This window comes from Onychostruthus taczanowskii, unplaced genomic scaffold, assembly GCF_017590055.1.
Source record: "Onychostruthus taczanowskii isolate IOZ18803 unplaced genomic scaffold, ASM1759005v1 scaffold527, whole genome shotgun sequence".
In the NCBI taxonomy this organism is placed as follows: Eukaryota; Metazoa; Chordata; class Aves; order Passeriformes; family Passeridae; genus Onychostruthus; species Onychostruthus taczanowskii.
Window position 1 is genome coordinate 1,944 of NW_024502869.1, and position 17,789 is coordinate 19,732.

The 17,789-nt window shown below is 51.7% G+C and overlaps 2 protein-coding genes across 2 annotated transcripts; both read left to right on the forward strand.

Moving 5' to 3' along the window:
- The first annotated feature begins 6 nt into the window (after positions 1 to 6).
- LOC121342287 (proto-oncogene Mas-like) lies at positions 7 to 1,683 on the forward strand. The gene is made up of 2 exons (XM_041416589.1): positions 7 to 309; positions 555 to 1,683. The coding sequence occupies exon 2, from the start codon at positions 666 to 668 to the stop codon at positions 1,584 to 1,586; it is 921 nt and encodes a 306-aa protein (XP_041272523.1). The 5' UTR covers positions 7 to 309; positions 555 to 665; the 3' UTR covers positions 1,587 to 1,683.
- A 5,400-nt stretch (positions 1,684 to 7,083) lies between these two features.
- On the forward strand, positions 7,084 to 17,337 carry LOC121342289 (mas-related G-protein coupled receptor member H-like). The gene is made up of 3 exons (XM_041416590.1): positions 7,084 to 7,136; positions 15,939 to 16,038; positions 16,279 to 17,337. The coding sequence occupies exon 3, from the start codon at positions 16,390 to 16,392 to the stop codon at positions 17,335 to 17,337; it is 948 nt and encodes a 315-aa protein (XP_041272524.1). The 5' UTR covers positions 7,084 to 7,136; positions 15,939 to 16,038; positions 16,279 to 16,389.
- Positions 17,338 to 17,789: the final 452 nt, after the last annotated feature.

The window sequence follows — 17,789 nt, forward strand, 5'->3', positions numbered from 1 at the left end:
GAGCTACTTCCTCTATGGCCAGAAAAAAAGTTCAAGACAAATAACTCCCAGGAAGTGAAATTCTGACATAGACAAAGATGCAATTTCCGACTCCCCCGCCGAGCCTGGCAAAACAATGGCAGGACAGGGCACAGAGTGAGCCTGTGGGATGGGAATGGGGAGCTCCTGGTGATCTGGGCACTTTCTCCTTCATGTCACTGACCTGCCAGGAGCCGCTTTAGGACATGGATCCCAAAGCAGCAAGAGGTACCAGGAAGCGCCGCTGATCTGCACAGACCCCTTTGCCTGCTGCTGCCCCACAGGGAACAGGTCAGTGGAATGGTTTCCTTCCTCCCTACCCCACCTTCCTCTCCTGCAGCAGCGGCTCTGTTCCTGCCACCCTCTCCCGGTGACCACAGTGCCCTCCCCAGCTCCCCCTCCTCTGCCCTGAGCTTCCCTTTCACATCCCCTGTGGAACAGCCCAATCTTACTGCCTCCCTCTCCTACCACACAATTTCTGCTGCCCTCCTCCCCTGCACATCTCACTCCTCCCCACTGTTTCCTTCCCACTGCAGGGAGCTGCTGAGGAGCCACATGGTCCATTCCTGGATTCTCCACCCACTGTCTGCCTTTCCACTCTGACCACAGCCAGGAGCCACATCCCACTGCCTGCCCAGCATCCATCCATGGAGGTGACCACCGTGTTCCCATCTCCCACCTCACTCACTGAAGGAGATGATCTGTGTGAGACAGATGTCACCACCGTGGCCATACACAGTGTGACTCTGCTCATTGGCCTCTGTGGGCTGGCTGGGAACGGGGCTGTCATCGGCCTCCTCAGCCTGAAAATCCGTAACGCTGGCATCTTTGACCTGGCTGTCATTGACTTCCTCTTCCTCCTCTTTGTGGTCCCCTCGGCCCTGCTCTTCCTGGTGGAGGACGTGTCCTGCTCTCCTATCCTGCCCCTGCTCTACCTGCGTTTCCTTTTCCAGCTGTCAGTGGTCTCCTACTACTATGCGCTGTTCCGGCTGCCGGACAGCAGCCCTGTGCTGTACATGTACAGGCTCTGGAAGCTCTGCTGCCAACGTGACCTTCCCAAGCGCCTGTGGTTGGTGGTGGGCAGTGTCCAATACTGGGCCTTCTTTGCTCTCTTCACTGTCATGCCAGCAGTGATATTCCTGTGCCCTTCACACGAGCAGGAGCACTGCAGGGCAGCTCTCATCTCCATGAACACCATCGTCCTGCTCCTCTTTGCTGCACCCGTGCTCATTTCCAGCACAATCTATTTCATTAAGGCCAAGTGGGGCTCCCAGCAGCAGCAACCCAAGAGGCGCGACATTGTTATCTTCATCATTGTGCTCCTCACTCTCCTCCTCAGCCTCTGGAATTTCCTGCAGGATCTCGGTTACATCGTTGTGCCCTCCCAGGTTGTTTTCCTGCTCACCTGCCTCCACAGCAGCATCAAACCCTTCATCTACTTCTTGGCAGGGAGGTGCTGGAGGCCCTGCTCCATGGGGTCCCTCCGACTCTCTCTCCAGAGGGTTTTTGAGGAGCAGAAAAAGAAAAGTGCACGCAGAAAAAAGGCCACCAGGGACACGGGGGTCTGAGACTGTTGATTCCTCCCACTGCACTGCTGAGGGACCCTAGGACCATGGCTGAAGATTTCCTTGAGTAACCTGATGAATAAATATCCACAGGATCGCTCTCCCTGTTTTGGTGTATTCCTGCAGGAGAAGGGATCAGGGGCATTGCCTTGGGTGATTTTTATGGGATGCTCTGCAGGGAGCACAATGCAGCATGGCCTTCTTCCTCTCTCCTGGATCCACATGGCCCCAAGCAGTGCAGCTGGGCTCAGTGCTGTTCCCCAGCTCTATTCCCCATGGAATGACCCTCATGGCCTCAGCCCTAGGGAATGAACTCCATCTCCTTTGGCTCAGCAGATGAGTTTCATGGTGTTTTCAGGGAGCTCTTGCCTGCAAAGCATGGGACACCTTAATCCCTGGGGACACACCCAGCACGGGGTGGTGGTCATTTCCCAAATCCCTGCGGGGCTGGCGCCTCTGGATGGCAGGAGAGGGGTTGGGATCACACACAGCATCCTTCCCCTTCTGTCCAGCAGAGCCAGCCCTGCATTCCCAGCTGATGGGAAGGGACACCAGGTAGGGCTGCAGAGCTGGGGAGGGACAGCAACATTCCCTTGTCCTTTCAGTGGGAATTCCTCACATTTGTTAGTGATCATAGCGAGTCAAGTGCAGGTTTGATAGTGAAATCCACTGATCCCTTGTACCTGTATCTAGAAAGTACATGGAATATGGGAATCCCCATAACCAGATGCTTGGACCATTTAATTGCACAGAAATTAGGGGTTCTGCTGCTCTTCTGCAGAACGGGGCCATCCCTCCTCTGGTTCCCCAGCATCAGTGTCCAGGGAAGCCCTTGACCAGCTCCATCCTGGACCTGGCCACCCTCAGGAGGAGCTGAACAGCGACTGCACAGCAGCTTCAGCCACAGTCCAGGCTGTGCTGATCTTTGCCATTTTGTAACTACCCCTCAGTCAGATTTGGATTCATGGTTTTTGTTTCTTTCCACTGTGATAGTCCCAGCCTCTGAATTTGTTGAATAAACAACAACCAGGCATCACTGCAGAGCCTGTGCCTGTTAAACAGTGCCCAGAATGGCTCATTTCCTTATTTTATCCCATTCTAAAGCCTCTGGCTTGTCTGTGAGCAGGGCAGGTTCCTGTCTCATACCAGAGCCCTTCCTAAGGCACGTGCCTGCAATGGTTGGGATGATGTTGGCAGTGCCAAGAGCTCCTCATGCCTCTTGGGAGAGACCTGGGCAGCAGCCACATCTCTTGCTCAGGGGGAAGTTGTCCCTCCTTTCCCACTGCCTTAAATCCAGGGGAAAGCAACGTGCCACTGCTTCTGGAAAGGGAAGTGAGAGTGAAAGCTCTTGGTTGTGAGTCAGGCTTTGGAGATACACATGAGGTTAAACAGCTAAGGAGCATTTATTACCAGAGTTGTTAATAATTTACTGAAGAGAGAGACTTTGTCATCTGAGAGGGTTTCTCTCCCTCTCTCTCCCATTGTCCTGTCCATTGGAAAGCAGAAGTTTTCCAATGTACAACATCCAGCTCCCAGCCAGGAGTAAATCACAGGCTGGGCACTGCTCTTGGCCCAGGAGCCAGAGCACAGCCCCGCTCCCACCCCTGCACACAGGCACAGCAGCAGCAGCAGCGTGACAGGCACTTTGCTCCAGTGCCTGTTGTCACCCTCGGTGCAGTTGTCGTGGCTCTCCTCATTCCAGCTCCCCTTGGATGCCTTCCCACCGGGCTGGCTCCAGCAGGCAGGGCTGGCTCCCTCCGTGGCAGGGGACAAAGCGCTCATGGTGACACCTCTGCTGCTTCTCCTCCCCTCACACAGCAGGAGGGGTGACAAACAGAGACACCAGAGCAACGCTGCTGTCCCCCAAACGTGGCTTTTCCCATCTTTTCCCACCCACAGCTTCCATGTGGAGCAGCACAGGGATGGGTGAGGGACAGGACAGATGGCAAGTAGGATGTGGGAGCCTGGTCTGGAGTGCCTGGCACAAAAGCCAGGGAAACACCTCCTTCCTGGCTGCTGAAACAACAGAGCTGGAGGAGGAAAACAACTGGAGAAGGAGAGGATTGCCCATGGAGATACCAGAGAGCAAATGGCTTTGGGATGGATCTGACCTGGACTCTCAGGTGTCAGCTGATATCACTGAGCTGCTGGATTCCTTCAGCAGGACACTCAGTTCAATATTCCCTCCCTTTTCCCACAGTATGTATAGCTTTAATTCCCTACAGACCTCAATTCTGCCTCCAAAACCAATAACCAGGTTCCTCCCTGTAGTGGTTTGGGTTTGTCAGTTTGAGATTTCGGTAATTTTGAGATTTTTTAGCTAACATCCTAATGAGCGTGGTTCATTTAGAGTTGGTGAATCACTGGTGTATTCACTTCTTGTTGTGAGGTAGGATTAGGAGAAAGGTAAAGTAGGTTTAATACTTTAAAAAGGTATAAAGAAAAGGTTATCAATAGTAATTAAAAGAAAGAGTAGTAAGAATCAGAATTAAACTTTCAGGACACTTCCCCTTACACTTTTTCTTTCTTACTGACGATGTAAAGAAACAAAATTTTAGTCAGTTTAATACTTCTAGAATAGTGTTTCTTTACTTCACATTGGGAGAGAAGTCTCTCTTGTTAATGTTATGGAGACTTCTCTGCAAGAAAAATACTTATCTCGTGGTTCTTGGTTTTTTCACAAATTATAGACATTCATGGAAATCTGTAATCGTGAAGCCTCTCTTATTTTCTACAGTTTTTTTTCACAGTCGTGTTTATGGGTTATGTTAACTTATGGGGTACTGTTTTAAAGATGAGTTGTTTAAAGTTCTCATTATCTATCTTTTAAAATCATCTACATTTCTAGGAACAAAATTTTTTTTTTCTTTTTTTGTCTGGGTCTGTACAGACCTACTTTTCCCTCTTTTTCTGTTCAAACTTCTCATAGGATCACAATTGTTTTAACATGTGCTTCCTTTGGTATGGAGGCTTTTTTTCTATATGAATTTGAACTCTTCATCTCTTCATGTTTCCATGTGTTATAGGGAAACAGAGTCTTTTCCTTATAACTTTACAAGAGGATTTCAGCCTTAAGATCAAGCTATCTCCTTATCCCTCTCCTCTGCGACTTCAATTCTCCTTTATTGCCTTTGATGTTTTTATGTTGCTTTTTTACATGCCCCTACCTTGTTCCTCTCTCCCACTCGAGGGAGGACTGAGGCACTGAACGAGTTAGTATCGTGCTTAAGGCTTGTCGATGGTCAGGCCGGGCTCGGTGCTTGGGGGAGCTGGGACACAGGGGAGGAGTTGATGGGCGAATCTCCGGCCCGGGGCTGCTCCCGGGGCCCGGCCCTGCACGGGCTCGGGCTAAGGCAGAGGCCAGGCTCAGCAAGACCCGACAGCGGCAGGCACGGCTCAGCTCAGCCTCGGCTCTGCGGCCTCCCCGGCCCGGCCTGGCGCTGACGGGGGAGGCCGGGCCCGCCGGGAGCCCCGGGAAGGGGGCCCGGCCCCGGGCCCAGCGCTGTTAGCTCTGAGCCGGCCAGAAGAGAAAGAGCTTCCCGAGATTTTTCATCTTTAACTTGTCTTTTTCACAGAGCCATATACAGCTTTCCCAGCAGCGCTGCAGATTGTCAGTTACACAGAAATTGACACCACTCCTGTAGATGCCTCCCGTGCAAAGCCACCGCACACCCAGTGAGGGGGCACCGATGGAGGTGAAAGAGTCTGCCCTTGTTCCCTCTGGCAGCCTGGAGAACTTCCCCGCAGAGCACTCGCCTCACCTCCCACACTCCAGCTGCTGTCCCTGGGGTGGGATCTTCAGGAGGGTCCCTGCAATGGTCCCTTGGGAAAGGGGAGCGAAGCCCGCGGGGTGAGCCCGAGCAGCGTCCGGCGCGGGCTCTGTCCCAGCTCCTGCCACAGCCCCTGTTCTCCCTGCTGGCTCGTGTGCTCCAGGGCTCTCACAAGCAGGGAACGGCTTCAGAGCCTGCCACGGCATCAGGGCTCTGCTCCTCATCTGCTCTTCACTCTGCCCAGGACATGAGGAACAGGAGAGAGCCTCAGCAGCCAGACCTGTGGCCAAAGCAGTTTGTCTCCTTGTCAGCTTCTCTTCTGTTTTAAAGCAACCCAATCCCAAAATCTTCTCTTTTGAACAGACTGAACTTGCCCCTCTCTTTCCAGGGGTGGATCCTTAGGCCCCTGCACTACAAATGTCCTGTTAAACTTTGATTTCTCGTTCAAATCTTGTTTTCCCGCTTGCATACCCCAAATTCAGTGGTACTGGACCTTCACCACACCGTTTCTAAGATATTCATGTAATAATAAATTCTGAGCATAAGCTGGAACTCTGGCACACAGCAGAGGGATGATTTGGGATTTGAGCAATGTCATTTCTTCTGAGAAGAGGCAAATCCATGCTGCTCTCTTGGTTTTAATCCTTAGAAAGTTGCAGGTTTCCTCTGAGTCATCTTCTACACTCCCTTGGCAGTCATTCAGCAGCCTACAGTGAATTCCAAGCAATATCCAGAAAGGTGAGGTGAGATGATTCCTACCCAGGCTGACATGTGCCTCAGGGATCTGGGATGCTCCTCCCGGAAACTGGCATGTGTGGTGGCCCTGGGACCAGAACTGTTCCCTCTCTTCCCTGCTGACACCATGTTTGTGTCCCCAGCTATGGAATCTCACATCTCCCACCAGCCCAATCCTTTCAAGGGCAAACACTCCATGATCCAGGAGATAATGAGGCTCCAGGAGAGGTGGAGACAGGACTTTGTACATGGGCATGGAGTGACAGGACAAGGAGGAATGGCTTCCCACTGACAGGGTGTGGGGTCAGATTGGATATTGGGAAGAAATCCTTCCCTGTGAGAATGGTGAGCCCTTGGCAAAGGTTGCCCTGAGCGGTGGGGTCAGGTAAAAACAAACACAAGAGCTCCCATGTCTGAGGGGGAGGAGGATGAGCTCTAATGAAGGGCTGGAAAGAGGATCACAAAACCCCAAAATCTGCTCCCTAATAGCTTTCATTGCATCATCAAGGGGATTGGCAGTAATTAGGGTGGGCTCTAAGTGCTGATGACCTGGCTGCAAGCAACTGAGTGCTGCCCTTCCCTTGGGCTGTGTGTGCCTGCATTGCAATGACAGAAATGGGAATTCTCAGCTCAGTTTTTTTTTTGGGGCCAGGGAAGGTTTTGGCAATGATCCCGGACCTCTTCCCAGCATGGCAGTTGTTTCTGAGAAGCACCCAGATGCTTGCACAGGGCTGTGAGCACTTCCAGCACTGCCAGCATTCCAGTGCCACCAGCAGCACCAGCAGCTCTCTGCTGCTGGAGGGACAATGACCCCCCAGGGTAGATAAAGGAGGAATGGTAGAAACCTGCTGAGAGAGGGAAAGCATTTGGAGAATGTCCCACTTGGAAGAGTGTTTTTAATCAGGAGGGAAGCTACACCGCTGTGTCCCCCCAGGTTGTTCTCCTGTTTGCCTGCATGCACAGCAGCATCAACCCCTTCATCTACTTCTCAGGAACAAAGTGCTGGAGGTGCTGCTCCATGGAGTCCCTCAGGGAGTGCCTGCAGGAGGTCTGTGAGGAGCCAGAAGGAAGCACTGTTCCCAGTAATGATGCCACCAGGGACACGGGGGTCTGAGCCTGCTGAACCCTTCAACTGCCCCGATGCAGGAGCATGGGGCAGTGGCTGAGGGTTTCCTTGAGCCTCCAGATTACTAAATATCCATGGTGTCACCCTCCTCCTCTATATTCCTGCAGGAAAAGGAAGCAGGGGCATTTGCCAAGGGCCATGTGGAAGGCATGCTCTACACTGAGCACACTGGGGGATGATTGGAGCTTTGATCCTCCTTCACACTTCTTAGAGCACTGTTCCCCAAATGCATCCTTACCAACAAGACTGTGATCCCAAAATTCCCCCTGCCACGCGTGCACCTGGTTCCTGCATTCCAATGGGGTGTGACATCAATAAACAGCACCGTGAACCCTGAGCTGCTTTCGCCCCCTCTGCCAGTGCCTCCCAGCTTCCTCTGGCTCCTGCTGCCAGCCGGGAATGTGGCTGGAGGGAGGGGACAGAGTGTTAGTTAGCCAAAGGAATTTTGTGATTGTTTAGAAATTTCATAATGAACTATGTTTAATTAGTCAAGGCATATTTGCCTGTGGTTTTTTAGCTGGTTTTGATTTAGATCCGTGTTGGCTGAGTGTCAGTAGAAAACTCTATCGACCCATACCCCTTAGAGAACTTAATCAATAGTTGGAGAACAAAATTCAATAAAGTATTTTTAATGGTTATCATATAACTAGAAATAATTGGAGGTCATAGAATAAGAATGATATCTTGAGAGAATTAGGAATTCAGAGGTCTATACATACCAAAAGATGTGATTAAAAAATTGCAAGAGATAAATTGCAATGGCAATAAAAGAGCCATTTCCTAAGCTTGTAAACCACAGAAAACTTAATCAGTGGGAATTGTCTAACCAAGACATCAAATTTAATAAAACATTGTTTACTGGAAAAAAACCCAGGTTATCCATTCAACTACAATAGACAGAATATTCTGGTAGTAATTAAAAGAAACAATGCACCTATACCATGATGTAAGAAATTGCGAGCACTTTTGGGAATATTTATAAGAAATCTTGGATACGATAGTGCATAAAAATGCCTGAAAAGTGTTGTTTCTTTGAACCTGTCTATGGCAAATATATTTACAATATGTTCACAATTTTGACTCAAAATTTTTATTAGTCTAACACGCTTTTGCTGTAAGACTTAAATGTCTTGGTGTCAGAGGGGACACACACAGGGCTTGTGCTCCCTGGAGCAGCCATGGTCCCCAGTGCCCAGAGCTGGGCTGGCAGCGGCACAGTGGCACGGACACGATGGCTCAGGGGCTCAGCATTGCCCACCCCGAGTGCTCTGTGAGTGTCACAGCAGAGATGTCCCCAGAGATATTTAATTTTTAATTTTGTGAGCCAGGTGCAAAGATCTCTCTGCCTTCAGAAATTCTTCCTCTCCACGGCCTTCAGCTGCTCCCTCAGCAGGCTCAGATGGTGCAGCAGCAAGGAGAGGAGGAGGTCGTGGTCCTCAGCATGGCCACCCCCTTCCAGGAGCAAGGTGACACCTGTGTTTGTCACCACAGGCACTGTGGGGCACCACCTGCCTCCCTGGGGCATTGCTGAGGTCACCAGCCACACCATATCCCACAGCTTTTCTCCAGCCCCACCACATCCCACACCTTCCCACCACATCTCCCCACCAGCTCCATCATGTCCCACACCTCCCACAACAACCTCCCATCCCACTCCCCATGCAGCCCACCCACTCCCGTCCTTCCCATCCCTCCCAGCCCCGTGCCTGAGGCTCCAGTCCCTCCCCAGGGGCTACTCACCCCAGGCTGCCCTGTAAGGCTTTGGGGCAGTGCTTCTCTTGGATTTGCTCCTCCCCAGCTTCATCCCTGGTGTCCAGCCCCCCAAACTCCTTTGGAGAGAAACAAGAGGCAGTAGAGGGATGGCTCCACCGGTGTTATTGGGGCAGAGAAGCATGGAATTGCCAGGAGGAGTGGAAGCACTGCTGGGGATCCCATGTGGGGCAGGAGAGGAGCAGGGATGTCTGGAGGGGAAGGCAGCCTGGGGGGAATTTCTAGAGGATGCCAGAGGGGGGCATGATGCCTTAGGATTTTAGCCTTTCTATTTTTCAAATCCTGTACTGCATTAGTCCATAACTCTAAACTCCATGTAAAGTGTTAGTTAACTGTCTTCACCTTTTGGTCAGACAAACCAATCCCTCTATGCCAGAAATTCAAGGACAGTCTGCTGACTGAGGCTGGAAAGTCAAGACAAAAGTGAATTGGGGGAGGGCAAATGGGGGGTAAATGACTTCATTACCTGCAGCTGTAATTGGAGGATTAACCCCTGGTTTGTAAATGGGCCAAACTTATATCTGCCTGAAAAACTCGTGACCATTGTCCATTTTGGGTGTAGCCCCTCTCGGAGACTTTGACTGCCCAAGGTGAACCTTTTGAAGGCCTTTCAGAAATGCCTGCTTTTATTCTCTTCCCCTTATCTAGCCTCTGTTCCTGGGAGCCACCCCAAGGCATCAGGCAGACAGGGGCTGGAGGGGGCAGGAGGGCTCTGGTGCCACCAATCCCAAATCTCCCGCTGGACAGCAGCAGAGCCCAACAGGCCACACGTGCAGCCAGGGAGTGGCCTCTGACTGGGAAACCGTTGGGATGGGATGGGATGGGATGGGATGGGATGGGATGGGATGGGATGGGATGGGATGGGATGGGATGGGATGGGATGGGATGGGATGGGATGGGATGGGATGGGATGGGATGGGATTCTATGGCAAATATATTTACAATATGTTCACAATTTTGACTCAAAATTTTTATTAGTCTAACACGCTTTTGCTGTAAGACTTAAATGTCTTGGTGTCAGAGGGGACACACACAGGGCTTGTGCTCCCTGGAGCAGCCATGGTCCCCAGTGCCCAGAGCTGGGCTGGCAGCGGCACAGTGGCACGGACACGATGGCTCAGGGGCTCAGCATTGCCCACCCCGAGTGCTCTGTGAGTGTCACAGCAGAGATGTCCCCAGAGATATTTAATTTTTAATTTTGTGAGCCAGGTGCAAAGATCTCTCTGCCTTCAGAAATTCTTCCTCTCCACGGCCTTCAGCTGCTCCCTCAGCAGGCTCAGATGGTGCAGCAGCAAGGAGAGGAGGAGGTCGTGGTCCTCAGCATGGCCACCCCCTTCCAGGAGCAGGGTGACACCTGTGTTTGTCACCATGGGCTCTGCAGGGCATCACCCACCTCGCTGGGGCTTTGCTGAGGTCACCAGCCCCACCACATCCCACACCTTCTCTCCACCCCCACTACATCCCACACCTTCCCACCACATCTCCCCACCAGCTCCATCGTGTCCCACACCTCCCACACCAACCTCCCATCCCACTCCCCATGCAGCCCACCCAGCTCCCGTCCTTCCCATCCCTCCCAGCCCCGTGCCTGAGGCTCCAGTCCCTCCCCAGGGGCTACTCACCCCAGGCTGCCCTGTAAGGCTTTGGGGCAGTGCTTCTCTTGGATTTGCTCCTCCCCAGCTTCATCCCTGGTGTCCAGCCCCCCAAACTCCTTTGGAGAGAAACAAGAGGCAGTAGAGGGATGGCTCCACTGTCATTCATTGGTGCAGAGAAGCATGGAATTGCCAGGAGGAGTGGAAGCACTGCTGGGGATCCCATGTGGGGCAGGAGAGGAGCAGGGATGTCTGCAGGGGAAGGCAGCCTGGGGGAAATTTCTAGAGGATGTCAGAGGCGATGTTGAGGGGGGCAAGATGCCTTAGGATTTTAGCCTTTCTATTTTTCAAGTCCTGTACTGCATTAGTCCATAACTCTAAACTCCATGTAAAGTGTTAGTTAACTGTCTTCACGTTTTGGTCAGACAAACCAACTGCTCTAGGCCTGAAAGTCAAGGACGCTCTGCTGACTGAGGCTGGAAAAGTCAAGACAAAAGTGAATTGGGGGAGGGCAAATGGGGTGTAAATGACTTCATTACCTGCAGCTGTAAGTGGAGGATTAACCCCTGGTTTGTAAATGGGCCAAACTTATATCTGCCTGAAAAACTCGTGACCATTGTCCATTTTGGGTGTAGCCCCTCTCGGAGACTTTGACTGCCCAAGGTGAACCTTTTGAAGGCCTTTCAGAAATGCCTGCTTTTATTCTCTTCCCCTTATCTAGCCTCTGTTCCTGGGAGCCACCCCAAGGCATCAGGCAGACAGGGGCTGGAGGGGGCAGGAGGGCTCTGGTGCCACCAATCCCAAATCTCCCGCTGGACAGCAGCAGAGCCCAACAGGCCACAGGTGCAGCCAGGGAGTGGCCTCTGACTAGGAAATCATCGGGATGGGATGGGATGGGATGGGATGGGATGGGATGGGATGGGATGGGATGGGATGGATGAGGAGTGATTCCAAAATCAGACAGAATCCTAACACCAACTAATGGTGTTACTAAGGGAAGTATTAGGCAGCAGGACATGCAGAAGGATCTCTCCTTATTTCTGTGTGTGTTGCGAGACTTTACAACAGTGTTTTTATCCACTATAACCACACGTAGACATTAAAAAATTGTTCTTGTCTAGTACATAAGCACCCTTTTCCTATCACTCTTTTCCATTCACCCACTTTCCACTGAATGTCCTTTGATGTCCCTGGAGGATCATTCAGAGGAGTACAACAGTGTTTTTATCCACTATAACCATACGTAGACATTAAAAAATTGTTCTTGTCTAGTACATAAGCACCCTTTTCCTAGAACTCATTTCCATTCACCCACTTTCCACTGAATGTCCTTTGATGGCCCTGGAGGATCATTCAGAGGAGTCTCTGGTGGTTGTATTCTCTGAGTGCTTTGATATTAAAGATAATCTTGCCGTGAACTTTTCTTTTGGCCATGTGTTCTTGCTTCTTGTTACAGAACTTGCCCCAAAATACTGTGGGCTTCCTTATTGCTGTCCCCAGTGCTTCCAGCCACATTTCTCATCCTGTGTCCACAGCTTTACATCCTTTTATATTTCTGCACTGTTAGTCTTTAAGCAACTTCAGGGGAGGTGAAAATGTTTATTCTCACTTATTTATCAATCCCCTGCAAACCAGCTGCCGACTTCCTCTTCCTTCTCTTCACAGTTCTCTCTGCCCTCGCCTTCCTGGTGGAGGATGTGTCCTGCTCTCCTGTCATGCCCAGGCTGTACGTGCAGTTTTTTTTTGAGCTGTCAGTGGTCTCTTACTACTGGGCACTGTTCTGGCTGATGGTCAACAGCCCCGTGCGTTATATGTACAAGATATGGAAGTTGTGCTGCCACTGGGGCCCTCCCGAGCGCATGTGGTTGGTGGCAAACAGTGTGAAATCCTATACCTTCTTTGCTCTCTTCACTGTCATTCCCACGGTAACATTCCTGTGCCCATCATACGAGCAGGAGCGCTGCCGGGCAGCTTTCATCTCCGTGTTCAGCCTCATCCTGCTCCTCTTTGCTGCACCCGTGGTCATTTCCAGCACAATCGATTTCATTAAGGCCAAGTGGGGCTCCCAGCAGCAGCAACCCAAGAGGCGTGACATCGTTATCTTCCTCACTGTGCTCCTCACTCTCCTCCTCAGCCTCTGCAATTTCCTGCAGCAGCTCAGCTACATCCTTGTGTCCTCCCAGGTGGTTTTCCTGCTCACCTGCGTCAACAGCAGCATCAAACCCTTCATCTACTTCTTGGCAGGGAGCTCCTGGAGGCCCTGCTCCATGGCGAGCTGCTGGAGGCTCTGTAGAGTGGGGTCCCTCCGTCTCTCCCTTCAGAGAGTCTTTGAGGAGCAGAAAGAAAAAACTGATCACAGCGATGATGCCCTCAGGGACATGGGGATCTGAGCCTGCTGATCCCTTCCACTGCTCTGCTGAAGGACGTCAGCACAGAGGCTGAGGGTTTCCTTGAGTAACCTGATTAATAAAACAAAGCATGGGACACCTTAATCCCTGGGGACACACCCAGCAGGGGGTGGTGGTGATTTCCCAAATCCCTGCGGGGCTGGTGCCTCTGGATGGCAGGAGAGGGGTCGGGATCACACGCAGCATCCTTCCCTTTCTGTCCGGCTGTCCTGTTCATTGCAAATTTGGCAGAGAATCTCCGAAGGGGTTCCTCTAGAAAAGAAGATTCATTTGGCCCCTCCCGCAACTGGTTTGGGAAAAATACCTCCTTGGAGAAAAGTGGAAAAAAGTGTTTATTAAACAATAAAACCAAAACAATATTAAACAATGACACCTCTTGCTGCTCCGAAAGAGATGACAAACTCAGAAAAGTCTCCTCCCTGGGTTGCAGCTCAGCTCACTCAGTCTCTGATCAGTCCCTCCGGTGCTGGAAATGCCGGGGCCCAGACCCGGCCCAGTGGCCACAGGTGGAGCTGCCAGTGCTCTTGTGGGTGTTCAGTCCAGAACAAGTTAAAACAGGTCCAAAGAAAAGGGAGGGGGAAAAATCTCAGTCCAGAGAACTTCTTTGCCTCAGCTACCTAAAACTAAGTAAAAACAAAGGAGAACTCTGTCCTGCTGTCTGTCCATCAGCAGACAACACAGTCCAGGACAAGGAATGTGGAGGAGTGAATTCAGTGTCTGAAAACAAACTGTGCGCATCTTCTCTCCCCGCTTCATTCTCGGAACAAGTCTTAAAGGTGCAAAACTTGTTATTCTGCATAAACAGAACAGACGACTGGGGACATAAACTTCATATAGTCAACACAGGGCAGGGGCAAAACCAGCCCTGCATTCCCAGTGGATGGGAAGGGACACTAGGTAGGGCTGCAGAGCTGGGGAGGGACAGCAACATTCTCTTGTCCTTTCAGTGGGAAGTTGTCAAATTCTTTAATTCCAGAATTTAATGCTTCTGAGTAAAGTGCAGGGCTGACTGGGAACTCCTCTGAACTCCTGTGCCTGTACCAGAAAGTACACGGAGTGTGGAAATTCCCATCACCAGATGCTTGGACCATTTAATTGCACAGAAATTAGGGGGTTCTGCTGCTCTTCTGCAGAACGGGGCCATCCATCCTCTGGTTCCCCAGCATCAGTGTCCAGGGAAGCCCTTGACCAGCTCCATCCTGGACCTGGCCACCCTCAGGAGGAGCTGAACAGCGACTGCACAGCAGCTTCAGCCACAGGCCAGGCTGTGCTGATCTTTGGTGGACAGGTTATGAGCATGAAACTGATTGTATGGGAGGACACGTTTACAGCAGCACTGCAGCTGAGCCAGCCAATGGGTGCCCTCCTTCCTTTAAGTTCTGTTAGGCTTTGGTATGGTTTCCATTATGTCAGGTTGAGATTAAAGGTATAAACATCAGCCAATTTTTACAATAACGTGACCTCCTTTGGATACATGAGAGGGTACGTTTTGCTTTGTTCCAAGTGCTACAACTGATCGCAGAATTTGTTGAATAAACAAAAACCAGGCACCACTGCAGACCCTGTGCCTGCTGAACAGCGTCGAAAATGGCTCATTTCCTTATTTTATCCCATTCTAAAGCCTCTGGCTTGTCTGTGAGCAGGGCAGGTGCCTGTCTCATACCAGAGCCCTTCCTAAGGCACGTGCCTGCAATGGTTGGGATGATGTTGGCAGTGCCAAGAGCTCCTCATGCCTCCTGGGAGAGACCTGGGCAGCAGCCACATCTCTTGCTCAGGGGGAAGTTGTCCCTCCTTTTCCCACTGCCTTAAATCCAGGGGAAAGCAACGTGCCACTGCCAATCCAGTCTCATACCAGTGCCCTTCCTAAGGGCTAACGTGCCACTGCTTCTGGAAGGGGAAGTGAGAGTGAAAGCTCTGGGTGGAGTCAGGCTTTGGAGATACACCTGAATTTAAACACCTAAGGAGCATTTATAATGCTCATACACATTTATAACTCCTAAGGAGTTGTTTATAATTAACAGGAGAGAGACTTTGACACCTGAGAGGGTTTTTCGCTCCCTGTCTTCAATTTTCCTGCCCAGTGGAGAGCAGGAACCTTCCACGGTGCAACCTCTTATCCAGGGAACGACAGTTCAGCCTAGCGGTTTCTCCCAAGGCAAGTGCAGAAGGATCAGGATCCTCCAATGGACTTTTTCTACTTCCAAGCACCTTCCTTGTCTCCTGTGTCACCCAGGCCACTCCTTACCTGAGCTTCCTTTCAAAAGGCAAAGATTTCAAAGCAAGAGGTTTCCTGGCTCTCCCTGCCCATGGCAGAAGGAGAGATGGAATGAGGTGATCTCTAAGGTTCCTTCCAACCCAACCCATTCCATGAGGATTCCTCAGGTCATTCAGCATCCACCCAGGCAGGAGTTCCCCTGCTGCACACAGCACCAGCCTGACAGAGCTCAAGGAGCATTTGCACAATGCTCCCAGGCACAGGCTGGGATTGTTGGGATGTCCTGTGCAGGGCCAGGAGCTGAACTCCATGGTCCTTGTGGCTCCCTTCCAACTCTGGATATTTTATGGCTCTGTTTTATGATGACTGTGACCACTGTGACCAGGGATGAGAAATTAGGAATGGTAAAAGCCTGTCAGGAGAGGGAAGGCAGTCACACTATGGAAAATTCAGCAGGGAAGGAATGTTTCTCATCAGGAAGAAATAAACCATCATCAAAATATTTCTTTAGGAGCTTTTGACAAAACCTAATTCTGCTGTAGCAGAAAAGCCCAAGATAAGTATCTTGGAGGAAGCGACATTCTGATATAGCCAAAGACGCAATTTCCCACTCCTCTGTGACTCCACTGAGCACTGGGGAGCAAAACCAGGCCAGGGCACACAGAGAGGGGCCGCAGGATGGGAATGGGGAGCTCCTGGTGATCTGGGCACTTTCTCCTTCATGTCACTGACCTGGCAGGAGCCGCTTTAGGACACGGATCCCAAAGCAGCAAGAGGTACCAGGAAGCGCCGCTGATCTGCACAGACCCCTTTGCCTGCTGCTGCCCCACAGGGAACAGGTCAGTGGAATGGTTTCCTTCCTCCCTACCCCACCTTCCTCTCCTGCAGCAGCGGCTCTGTTCCTGCCACCCTCTCCCGGTGACCACAGTGCCCTCCCCAGCTCCCCCTCCTCTGCCCTGAGCTTCCCTTTCACATCCCCTGTGGAACAGCCCAATCTTACTGCCTCCCTCTCCTACCACACAATTTCTGCTGCCCTCCTCCCCTGCACATCTCACTCCTCCCCACTGTTTCCACTGCAGGGAGCTGCTGATGAGCCACATGGTCCATCCTGGGATTTTCCAAGCACTGACTGCCCATCCACTCTGACCACAGCCAGGGGCCACATCCCACTGCCTGCCCAGCGTCCATCCATGGAGGGGACCACCGTGTTCCCATCTCCCGTCTCACCCACTGAAGGGGACTATCTTTGTGAGACAGATGCCACCAATGTGGCCATGCACAGTGTGACTCTGCTCATCTGCCTCTGTGGGCTGGCAGGGAACGGAGCTGTCATCGGCCTCCTCAACCTGAAAAATTGTAACTCTGGCATCTTTGACTTGGCCGTCTCCGACTTCCTCTTCCTGCTCTTCACAGTCCTCTCTGCCCTCCTCTTCCTGGTGGAGGACATGTCCTGCACTCATATCATGCCCATGCTGCACCTGAGTTTCCTTTTCCGGATGTCAGTGGTCTCCTACTACTGGGGGCTGTTCCGACTGATACGCAGTATCACTGTGCTTTATGTGCGCAACCTCTTCCAGCTCTGCTGCCCCTATGACCTTCCGGAGCGCATGTGGTTGGTTGTGGGAAGTGTCCAGTCCTGTGCCTTCTTTGCTCTCTTTGCTGTAATTCCTGCAGTGACATTCCTGTGCCCATCACATGAGCAGGAACACTGCCGTGCGCCTCTCATCTCCATGTACGCCATCATCCTGCTCTTCTTTGTTGCACCCGTGGTCATTTCCAGCACAATTGACTTGATTAAGGCCAAGTGGGGCTCCCAGCAGCAGCAACCCAAGAGGCGCGACATCGTTATCATCCTCACTCTGCTCCTCCCTCCCCTCCGCAGCCTCTGCCATTTCCTGCAGCAGCTCGGTTACATCGCTGTGTCCTCCCAGGTGGTTTTCCTGCTCACCTGCATCAACAGCAGCATCAAACCCTTCATCTACTTCTTGGCAGGGAGGTGCATGAGACCCTGCTCCAGGACAAGTCGCTGGAGGCTCTGTACAGTGGGGTCCCTCCGTCTCTCCCTTCAGAGAGTCTTTGAGGAGCAGAAAGAAAAAACTGATCACAGCGATGATGACACCAGGGACACAGGGTTCTGAGCCTGCTGATCCCTTCCACTGCTCTGCTGAAGGACCTCAGGTTTCCTTGAGTCACCTGCTGAATAAATATCCACAGGATCACCCTCCCCGTGGTGGTGTATTCCTGCAGGAGAAGAGAGCAGGAACATTGCCTTGAGCGATTGTTGTGAGATGCTCTGCAGGGAGCACATTGGAGCATGGCTTTCCTCCTCCCTCCTGCATCCACATGGACCCAAGCAGTGCAGCTGGGCTCAGTGCTGTTCCCCAGCTCTGTTCCCCATGGAATGACCCTCATTGTCCCAGCCCTAGGGAATGAACTCCATCTCCTTTGGCTCAGCAGATGAGTTTCATGGTGTTTTCAGGGAGCTCTTGCCTGCAAAGCATGGGACACCTTGAGCCCTGGGGACACACCCAGCACGGGGTGGTGGTGATTTCCCAAATCCCTTCGGGGCTGGTGCCTCTGGATGGCAGGA

What these genes read in the sequence shown, in the direction of transcription:
- LOC121342287 (XM_041416589.1), top strand. Translation starts at nt 666, where the DNA reads ATGGAGGTGACCACCGTGTTCCCATCTCCCACCTCACTCACTGAAGGA.
- LOC121342289 (XM_041416590.1), top strand. Translation starts at nt 16,390, where the DNA reads ATGGAGGGGACCACCGTGTTCCCATCTCCCGTCTCACCCACTGAAGGG.